This window comes from Crocodylus siamensis, chromosome 6, assembly GCF_052110815.1.
Source record: "Crocodylus siamensis isolate JL-2025a chromosome 6, ASM5211081v1, whole genome shotgun sequence".
NCBI classification, from domain to species: Eukaryota; Metazoa; Chordata; order Crocodylia; family Crocodylidae; genus Crocodylus; species Crocodylus siamensis.
Genome location: NC_143400.1, coordinates 43,532,458 through 43,543,673, shown reverse-complemented (window position 1 = coordinate 43,543,673; position 11,216 = coordinate 43,532,458). Strand labels below are relative to the sequence as shown.

At 52.9% G+C, this 11,216-nt stretch overlaps 1 protein-coding gene across 1 annotated transcript; it reads right to left on the bottom strand.

Annotated features, from left to right (window-relative positions):
• Window positions 1–315: 315 nt before the first annotated feature.
• Window positions 316–11,170, bottom strand: REM2 (RRAD and GEM like GTPase 2). Its single transcript, XM_090054313.1, has 5 exons — window positions 5,571–11,170; window positions 4,701–4,941; window positions 4,031–4,104; window positions 3,029–3,236; window positions 316–2,581 (listed from the first exon to the last, which is right to left on the bottom strand). The coding sequence occupies exons 2-5, from the start codon at window positions 4,936–4,938 to the stop codon at window positions 2,322–2,324; spliced, it is 780 nt and encodes a 259-aa protein (XP_089910439.1). The 5' UTR covers window positions 4,939–4,941; window positions 5,571–11,170; the 3' UTR covers window positions 316–2,321.
• Window positions 11,171–11,216: the final 46 nt, after the last annotated feature.

The following is an 11,216-nucleotide window of genomic DNA, read 5'->3' as shown; positions in this document are numbered from 1 at the left end:
TTTATTTCTATTTATTACACCTGGCATTGATGTCCCACACCCCTGGGCTCTTCCTGCCCTGCTGGGGCCCCTCACTCTCAATCTACAGCCCCCACCACCCTGCCTGTTCTGCCAGTGCCCCTCACTCCTGCCCCTGAGTAATGACACATCCTTTATGTGTCCTCAGCCCCAAGAGCATCTTCCTGTGTCACCCTGAGTCATCCCTGTCCCACTGGCCTCCTGGGGCTCCCAAAGGGCACCCCCCTCCCCCCCCCCCCGCCTGTTGTAGGCAGCCCATCCCCACCCCCCTTTTGGAACCAGTTCTGTTGCTATGGCAGCCTGATGTGCTTCCCGTTTCCATGGAAACCACAGCTCCAAGGCTGTTTCTATGGTGATGGGATGCTCTCGCTCTTTTTCCCAAGTCTGTGCCCCCACCCCAGCCCCAGGAAGAGGCAAGGCAGGGGATTCCTGTAGAAAATGGCTTTTTATTAAGAGCAGGCTGTCAGTCCCATGGTAGCCTGTGAGGGGCAGCGAAGTCCCCACCAAGGTGCTGGGGTGTCCAGCCAGCCCTGGCCTGGCTCCCACCATCTGTGAGACATTAAAGCAGAGAACCGTGTAGAAAAAAAGCGCCTGTGATTTTAAGAGTCTCTAAAGAGGAGTTGAGTGAAAGCTGGGATATCCCACTGGAGTTACCCCTTAAAAGAGCATGGCACAGAGCTGCTCCGGCTGGGGAGGAAAGCTCCACCAAGGTCCACACCTTTTAGGACTCTCTTAAAGGTGATGTGCAAAACAGCAGGCAGCTAGATCCAAAATTAGCAGAAAGTCTTTTTTTTCCTTCCACAGCTGCCTGTCCTTGAGTCTGTGACTTTAAGAGCTCCTGCAGGGCAGGTCTGTTTTCCAGTACAGATGATGCAGAAGTAGTCAAAGGACATGATCCCCGTTTGATGCCTTTAAGAGTCTCTCGGAAGGAGTGTCACAAGTTTAACAGACAAACAGTCCAACGGGAAGTCATCCATGGCCATCTCTTCCCATCTTTGTGCCTTTAAAGAATGGTCTTAAAGTGGAGGGCCACAAACAACAAATCTACCATTCTCCCTTTATTGGAAAATAGCACTTAAGGCCCTCATCTGGATCCACCTTTAAGGGGTTCTTTAAAGGGAAGTTGCACATACCTGGAGGCTGCTAAAAAGTAATAAATTCCCTCATAAAGGAGACCAAAGTTAGTGACTTTAAGACTCTTAAAGGAGAGATGCACAAATGTCCAAGGTAAAGTTAGAACTAGTGTTTAAAACAGCTTTCAGTGTCCCAAAAAACATTCTGAAGTTGGTGCCTTTAAATGCCCCTTAAAAGGGAGTTTCGTGAGTGCAGAGGACAAGAATAAATCCTCTTAAAGGTGTGGGGCACAGAGCTGGCTGCAAGTGTCCTGTGCAAAAGCCCTCAAAGCTGAGGGGTTGCAAACACCCATATGAAATAGGCCCTGTGTCTTTAAAACCCTCTTAAAGATGAGGGGTACAAAAAAAGGTACCCTTTAAAAAGGCAGAAGGAGGATATTAATCCAGCACAAAAACAGCAGCAATCCCTTGAAGGGGAAGGATACAAAAGTGAAAAAGAGTAGTAATGTGGCACCTTCCTTTAACATTCTCATAAAAGGTGAAATGGTAGCTTAAGAATAAACACACCCAGGACAAAAAAAGGCCTCCCAGTGTGTCTGATTGATGCAATACCTTTATGACCCTTTAAGGGGGCAGTGCATACCTACAGAGGCCACATCCAAATCCAGTGCACTGGCTCCCTAAGTACCATGATTCATTTAAGACCCCCTTAAAGGTAAGTTAAATGAACCCAGATTTTCATGAGTGTCTAACTATCACAGCCCCATTAAGTCTCTCCAAGAGAAGCGTAGTATTGGAGGACAAAAAAAATGAATGCAAGGCTGTGATTACTTGGCAAACCAGATTGACCAGGTGCCTTTAACATCTTAAAGGTGAAGTACTTGGGTATGGCAGACACTGAACAGAGCACGCGGTACTGTCTTAAACATCCAGCAGTCACGGTGCATAAGATCTGTTGAAGGTGAAGCACACCACGCTGGAGGACAACAATCAAGTACCAGCTGGCAGGTGCCCATGGGGAGGGTGGGGTGTGGAAGCAAAAGGGGTTTTGGGGCAAGACCACTTCTTAAAGGGACAGTGCCTTCCCCCCAGACCACTCCTCTCCTGAGGGAGTGACATTCCAGAGGTGTGGCTTCTGCCCATCCACCTGTCTTAAAGGAGTGGCTCCCACCCACCCACTTCTCTCTGAAAGGGGGCTGCAACTGCTGGCTTGCGCTTAAAGGGCCAGCATCACAGCACAGAGAGGTCATTGCAGGACTTTGAGCGCTGCTTGAAGAAGCGCCCATTGCGAGGCACTAGGCTGGACAAGAAGCGCTTGGCCTTTTCGGTGAGGCTCTCGCGGCGCCCTCCAGCTGCATTGCCCCCCGGCTGGCCACGGCGGAGGCGGATCTGCCGCACGGCGCCCTCAAAGAGCTCCTGCGTGTTGTGCTGCAGCGCGGCCGAGGTCTCAATGTGCTTGCAGCTCAGCATCACTGCCAGGCTCCGGCCCTCTGTGGGGGAGGGGGGAGCAGCAAAAACCCTGTCAGTAACCCCTGCCAACTCCCCCAGGAAAAAAAACACACCTGTGCCTTTAAGAGTCTCTTAAAGGGGAAGTACTAGTAGATGCAGAGTTAATGGGCCTCAGGAAATGTGTGTGTGGGGGGGGCAGTCTTAGGCGAGTAAGGGTGGCGGGGTGGGTTTGGCAGGGTAGAAGTAGAAGGGAGTGATGGGAGCATGTGTGGCTGTGTGGGGGGAGAGGGGGCTTGCCACCAGTCTTAAAGGGGCAATTCCTGCACTCCCCAACCTTCTCTCTGAAAGGATCAGTTCCTGTTTACCCATCTGCACCCTCTGCTCTTAAAGGGCCAGTTCCTGCTTGCCCCACCTTGCTCTTAAAGGGACAGTTCCTGCCCCACTAGCCTCTGTAGGGAGGAGGGCAAGGGAGTAGGGGCATGGCTCACCCTCAAGGGAGACCTCACGGGCGCGGGCCAGGTCACTCTTGTTGGCCACGAGGATGATGGGCAGGTCAGGCCGGGGGCTGTCTGCGCGGAGACGACGTAGGGCAGGCGCCAGGCGGGAGAAGCTGCCGCGGTCGGTTACCGAGAAGACGAGGAGGAAGGCATCACCTGTGCGCACACAGGACTCCTGCAGCCACCCGCCTGCCTCGCCCTGTATTTGCACACATTTGCATACATTAGGGTGCACATTAATCCTCCCCTGCCCCACCCCTGGATCCAAACTTGTCCCACATGGCCAAGCAAGTATTGCACCTTGCCCTCCTTATGCTCATTTGCATACAGTCTCTTCCCCCTCCCCCACAACATACTTGCATACTTCAGGATGGGGATGTTCCCTGTGCTACGACATTACCACCCCCACAAAATCCCCTCTATGGCCAGGCCAAGTGTTGTCAGGCACCTTGGCATCCTCTGGTTCATGTGCACTTATTTGCATAAGTTCCCCCGCCTCTGCAGCAGGCATTTGCATACATTATTCACTCAGCAGTTCTCCCCGCATAATTTTTTTCACCCCAGATCTGCATCGTTTTTGCAAGCACTTGCCAATACAACTTACCTTTGCATAAGTTGCCTGCATATTTGCATAAATTTGCATAGTATGGTTGTGCCCGTAATGCAGCACCCCCCATCACCCACTCCCCCTTTTTTTTTTTTTTTGCCCAACAAAATCTGTTTCCCAGCAGGGTGCCATAAACATACAACTATTTCCATAAATTTGCATGCGATTAACCCCACTGGGGCCAGGAAACATGTCCCTCCCACCTCACAACAGTTAATGTGTTAATTATTATCTGCGGTTCTAATTTTCATACCCCACCCCTTCATTTGCATAAATCTGCATGCCATGTCCTCCATGCTGCTCCATGGGTTCCCTGCTTGCACCAACACTGACCCTGTCTATTCATATATGTTCTGCATTCATTTGTGTTCATTATCCCCACCCACCTGGTCCCCAATGTCATAGAGGATGAGGGTCACTTCCTCGTCGTCCACTGAGAGGCGCCGCTCATAGGAGTCCTCTGGTGGGGGCAAAGGGAGCATTAGGGTGGTGCTGAATCCTCCCATGTGTCCTGGGGCAGCAGATGGGACCCCCCAATATCATGGGGCCCAAGAAGCGCCCCCCCAGTGTCCTCCAAATGTGACTCTAACTAATGCTCTGTCCAAAACCCATAGGGGAAAAACTCTCCACCCCACTGCATTTTTTTGCCCTCCAACCCCATTAGGCAACCATGGCGTATCCCCAGACCTGCCCCCATCAACCATGCCCAAGAATTGCCCCCATGTCCCCCTCAATGTGGAAAGCACTGGCCTATTAAGAGGCAGCAGCCCCTACAATTGCCACCCCTTATTTGCTCCCCTAAAATTGTCCCCCCACAGTTACTCCCCCAAATGCCCCTCAGTTAACCCCACTTAACTGCTCTCCCCACAACCCCACAATAGTTGCCCCCCAAAACAGTCCTCCCCAAAGCCTCCCTAAAAATAAACCACCCAAAATAGCCCCCCTCCCAAAAAGCCCCTAAAATAGAACAAGATGGGGAATTTCCCCCCAACCATCCCACCATAAATTGCCCCCTGTTCCCTGGGCCAGGGGAGGGAGGCAAGGGCTGTCACTCACCGTGGGGCTCGTCATCAGGGTGGGGCCCAGGTGGGGTCCCTGCAAAAGCCGTGGCCAGTGCCGTCTTGCCCACACCGTGCTCCCCCAGCAGCACCAGGCGGTAGGGCTCCCCCCGGTCCCTGGGGCCTGGCCCCGCATCTGGCTCCTCCACTGCCGCCTCGCGCCGCAGCTGGGGCTTGGGGGGCAGTGGCAGGCTTCCCCGGCGCCCCTGTACCCCCGGCCCCCGCGGCAGCGCCATTGCCTGGGGGCGGGGGGGGGGGGGGGGCTGGGGTCAGACACCACCCTGCAAGCCCTAAAGACACCCACAATCTCCTGGCCCTGCCCCCTCCATCATCCCCACAGTTCAGCCCTACACTGGTCCCCTGCATACTCCCCATCATCATCAGGCTGGGGACCTGAGGCCCTATGCCCCCCCATTCCTTATGGACCCACCCTCTAGCCCCCCCCAACTTCATTCCCCCCGAAACCTGGCCTCACCCCCCTACACCTTCACCAGCTCCATGGCCTAGGTGGGGGCAGGGGCTGAGAGCCAGGACCCCAGTGCCCCCAAACCCTGCCCCCATCCCTTGACCCATGACCTCCCAGTCCAGCCCAGCCCATGCACCTTGAGCCCTCCCCTCACCCTATCAGCCCCCCTCCCTGCGACCCCCACCCCACTGCCCTGCTCCCACCCCCATCAGCCCCCCTCCCCATATCTCCTCCCCTCATCTGCCCCCTCCTCCCAAGATCTTCCCCACCTCCTATCAGCCCCCCCCCCCCACATTCCCTGGGACCCCTGCCTCACTGCCCTGCACCCACCTCCATCAGCCCCCTTCCCTCATCTTCTCCTCTCCTCTCAGATCCCCCCTACCCCACCATCAGCCCCCTCACCTGCTGGTGCGGGGTAAGGACCCCCCAGCGTGTCCTCCAGCTCCTGCCTCCTCCACGCCGGCTCCAGCTCTGCCTCCCCACAGCCCGAAGCCTCGCCCTTTAAATCCCCCCCAACACACACACTTTGGGTGTGGGGGGGAGAGGCCACACCCCCATGAGGTCACGATGGGGCACGGGGGGTTCCCTCCCTCCCCAACCCCTGGTAGCGAAGACACACGGGGGCGGCTGGATGCAACGGGATGGAGGGAAGATGTGAGGATGGAGGGAGGGATGGGAGAAAATGAGAGGGAGAGAGAGAGGGGCTGGCTGGGAATGGATGGAGAACGGAGGGAATGAGATTGTGGAGATAGATAGACCGATCAATCATGTGGGGGCGGATGGATAGTTGGATAGATGTATAGGTAGACAATAGAGGGGTCCTGTGGGGATGGATGGATAGATGTATAGACAGAAAGACAGAGAGACAGACAGAGGGGTAATGTGGGGATGGATGGATTGATATAGAAATAGGTCATATGTGAAAAAGAGAGAGAGAGCACCTGGCTATAGCCATGACCCCCAAAACAGACAAAGAAATAGAGAGAGATGAGGTGTCTGGGAATGGGGGGTGGGCAGGGAATAGACAGATGGACAGGTAGACAGACAGACAGTCTGACCCCCATGACAGAGCAAGGGGGGTGGTTAATAGTGGGCGTGGGGGATAGATGGACAGAAATGTGTCTGGGCAGTGGGATGAAGGGATGGGATGAAAGAAAATGTGTGAGAAAGTGAGACAGGGGCGAGCGGCTTAGGAATGGATGGAAAGAGAGAGTGGGGGAGGTGGGGAGATATGGATGGATAAAGTGGGGGGACAACTGGATGGATGAGGGAGACATAGATGGAGAGAGTGTGTAGGGATGAGTGAAAGAAAATGTGAGACAGATGGAGTAGTCAAGACTGCACGGCGAGAGAGTGGGATGTGGGGACAGATAGAGATGTGGGGACAGACAGGCACATAGGCACAGAGAGACAGGTGAATAAATAGTTTGGTGGGGATGGATAGATGGACAGGGAAGGTGTGGTTGAACAATGAGATGAAGGAAGGGATGAAAGATGTGTATGAGAGAGATGCGCTGCTCTGGAAATGGATTTATTTATTTACACACACACACCCTCTATTATAAACTTTCCATCACACAGCTTAAACTGCATTAAGAAGCCTGCATTCCTGTTACAATAAATGCACCCATGCCCCTGCACACCCACCCTCTACCCTCCCCTAACCCAAACACAGCACCTTAGTCCAAGCCCCGGTTGGAGTTGACATTCTCAGTTCATTCACTGTCCTTGTTGATGTTACTGTCACTTCTGCTGCTGCCAATCCTGTTGTAGTCCTCCTCGCTGTCTCCAGGTCCAGTTGCATCTCTGTCCTCTTTGTTCTCCCTGTCCATTTCCACTCCCACGGGGTTTCTGAACAACCTGTGCCAGGTGTTGCTTTTCCAGGTAGGGTTGGCTGCGTCTTCTCCATCCTCACTCACCGACGTCCGGTGGAAAGACTAGAGTTCACTCAGAAACGTTCCACCACAGTCTGTGTCCTTGAGCTCGGTGTCCTGTACAACAGGGAGTTCCTGCACTGCCACAGGGCACTTCTGACACAGGACACAAACTGGTTGAAGCGCATTGTCTTAGACCCCTTCTGCTCAGTCAGGTGTCCGTACAGCACCGGCTTCCTTGTCATCAACCCAACTCCTTCAAGGAGCTGGCTTACCTTTCTCCACACACACTCGACATATGGGCAGTGCCATAGGAGGTAGTCAATGGTTTCTGTTTCTTCTTGGGAGGTTTCCATGAGGCAACTGGGTTGAATCCCTCGTCCCTCCCTGTACTTCCACACCCTCACTGGGAGTACTCAGTGCACTATCAACTAACTCAAGTCCCCGTGGTCCTTGTGGAAAATCCGGTTCCAGATGGCTTGGCAGTCCTCACTGGGGAGTGTGTCCATGGTTGATAGTCTGTCTTTGTCCCCGACTGCCTTCTGTATCTTTTTGTGGTTGGACATAGTCACTGGGCTTTCCTTCTGTAGCCCATTCTCGCTCTGGAACTCATTCAGGACCCTGCAGAGCCAGGGTTCCTCCATGGTCCACGGTCTCCCATTGGTTGGTGCGTACAGCCCCCACCATCTGAGGCAGTTACCTGCAAAAAAACCCCCAAACTTTACTAGACAGGCTATTTTGGTCTCTGCCCTGGTCACCAGCTTGCAAATATAACTCATGTACTATGCCTGCAGGCACGGGTGGATGTCTGGCATCCCCCTGCCCCCATCCCATTTCTTTTTATACAGGGTCTTCCTTGCCACCTTCTCCATTCAGAATCCCCAGAAGATAACGCTCATGGCTCTCTGTGGATGATACACTTGGGGGGGAGGGGAGGCCAGTGCAGTGTACAGAAGCAACACTGCCTGTATGAGTGCCATGTGCCCACCCATGGAGAAGTGATGCCTGTGCCACATACTCAACCTCTGCTTCACCTTGGCCTCCTTCTCCCAGGCCCTCCTTCCACTCAGCTCTGGGGAAATTCCACCCCAAGGTTCTTGACCCCTTTGCGGGGAACTGAGACCCCCACCAGGGACTCCAGGTCCCTGAGCTCATCCAGGGTCAGGCAGGTGCTTTTGCTCACATTGAGCTTTGCCCCTGCTGCCACTTCATAAATGTGTGTGTGCCACAGGACTCTTTCTACTGCACACTTATTCCTACACAGGATGTTTAAGTTGTTCATGCAGGCCAGGACCTTGGCTTGTTCCTTACTTCCTTTTGGCAATCTTGCCTCCATGCATCCTAGGGTCCTGCTTGATGTGCTGAGCCAGGGGTTTGATTGTGCAGATGAAGAAGATTGGGGAGAGTAGGCAGCCCTGGCAGACCCCTGACTAACACAAGCTGCTCACTCAAGAAACTATTTACCAGCACCTTGCTGCTTATGTCTATGTACAGTGTCCTTATCCAGATGGTGAAAGTCAGAGGGACACCCATCCGCTGCAGGGTCTTGAAGAGAAACCGGTGTGACAGTCTGTTATAGGCTTTTTCCAGGTCTAGGTTCAGCACCCCCACCTTCTGTCCACTGTCTTGTTCCAGCTGGAGCACCTCTCTCAGTTGCAGTAGGGGCCCGTGGATTTGTCATGCTGGTTCTACACCCAACTGGTCCCCACTGATGATGGCACCTAGGACAGATGTAAATCGCTCGGCCAAGACTATGGCCAGCAGCTTATAGTCAAAGTTCAGGAGGGTAATGGCCCTCCAGTTCTTCAATTTTTCCCTTGGACCCTTCTTGTGCAAGAGGGAATGGATGGAGGGATATGGGGATAGATAGCTGCATAGATAGTGTGAGGATAGCCGGATGGATGAGGACTGAGGCTAGAGACTGCAATAGAGGGATGGTGGTAGTTTCCAGCAGCTGTACAGATGGCTGGAGAAAGAAAGAAATGAGAAGGTGATGGGCTCTGGGCATAGATAGCTAGGGGAGAGGAGGTACAAGATGAATGGAGGAAGAACATGCGCATGCACCCCAGAGCTGGATGGATGGATACAGGGGGTGGATGGGGAGACAGGGATGGATGGAGGGAAGAAAGAAAACATGAGAAATAGAAATGGGCTATCTGAGAATGGGTGGAGAGAGAGAGAGGGCAGGGGGTGGGGAGAGATCAATCCATTTATGGAGCAGTCCTAGGATAGGAAGGGATGGATGGGTAAATAGAGGGTATGGAGATGGCTGGACAGGTGGGAACTGTGGCTGGACATCATGGCATCCACAGTGGTGGGCACGTGAAGACAGAGCTAGTCAAGATGGTGTGGATGGATGGATGGACAGATGGATGAAGAAAGAAATAAGAGAGCAAGATAGTTTATCTGCAGATGGGGAGCTCAAGGGGTGTGGGATGGACAGAGGAGGAACATGTGGATAAACAGTGGGACAAATGGATGGTGTATGGGAGTGGAGGATGGATGAAAGAAATGGGCTTATCTGAGAATGGATAGAGAGGAAGTGTGTGAGGATAGATAGATAAAATGTGCAGACAGCTGGATGGATGGGTGAAGGAAAGGAGAGTGCAAGCAATAGGTTGGGAGAAGGTAGAGAGCTGGGGAGTTGGATGGAGGGAGGGAGGGATAGAGGAGACGTGGAGACAGAAAGCAGAGAATAGGATGGTGAACATGAATAAAGGGGGTGGGGATGGATGGATGAAGGATAAAAGGAGAGACGGATTGTCCAGAGAAGGATAGATTGATGGGTGGATGGAAGGGCCATGGGACCAGCCAGCCCAGCTGAGGCACTGAGGCATGGGGACTGTGAGGATGGGGGGTGGATGGGGCGGTTTCCCCCTCATCTCTGGTAATAAGTCACCCGCCTGGCACTGCCAAGGGGCCCATTATCCCATTAGTCACAGCTCCAGGCTGTAATTACTGCCTGCCGCGGTGAAGAGGGTGGGGGAAGGGGAGATGACAAGGCCCAGGGAGCTGCTCCTGCCCCCCACCCCCGGTCCCTGCCAGGAACAGGACTTGAACCCACACTTGCCCTGAACTGCCCAGGGGGAGGCTCTGTCCTGCTAGCAGGGACAGTAGAGCTATTACCTTTCCCCCCCTCCCTCCCAACAGGACCCCCACTTTGGTCAGGGGCTGTAGGTGGCAGGAAAGCAGGAGAATGTGGATTCACCTGTGTCACCCCAGCCTTGGGGGGGGCAGGGGGTAATGGGTGGAGCCAAGGAAGGCCAAGCCCACCAGGACCAGAACCGCAAAGGCTCATGGGAGCTGTCCTTCCCCCTCAACCCCAGGCCTCTGAGGTTGGGTCAGGGTGGGGAGAAGTGGAGGGGGGAGGAAACCCCCCCCCACCATTTTCTGCCCTTTTGTCCCTAAAAAGAAAAAAAAAAAAAGCTTTAATTTCTAGCGTCAATTTGACAAAGAGGCAATGAAAAACTTGAAAGGAAACAGGTCACAGAGCAGAGAACCTAAGAGCCACCGCAAACCCCAAAATGTCCCTCCACTACCATATCCTGGCCTAGAAGCCACCCAGTGAAACATGCCCCTTACCAGTAAAAGGCAGCTAAAATCTTCCACCTGGCCATTGCCTTTAAGAACCTTTCAGGCTATTCTGACAGCCAGGCTAATATATCTTGCTCCTTTAAGTTACTGCTCAAGGGTCTTGTCAGTGGCCTTCAAGAGCCGTCCAAAAACTAAAAGATCAACCCTCTCCCCAACAACTTTCAAAACCAACATTGGTTCCATTTTTCCACCTGGCCATTTCCTTTAAAGAACCTGAGTTTTTGACAGTCACATAAATATTCTGAGCCTTGTCTAAAGTAGCTGCCCCTGCTTCTTCTACCTTGCCTTTCAGCATTTTCAAAGCAAAACACAACCCAAAATATCCAACACCCCCCACCTCCTTCAAATTGGTTACATTTTTCCAATAAAAAAAGTTGCCTTTAATAAGCTTTTATTTATTTTTTGACTGCCACAATTATTTTGGAGTTGTTTTATGCTGGCTTGGTTTTGTAGACAGATAAATCATGTCAATGTCTTACTTCGCACCTTAAAGGAATTAAAAATGATTCCTTGACAGATAACTATCAATTACGTTTCAAAACTGCCATTGCATTGAAGAACATTTTTAATCACCATAAAA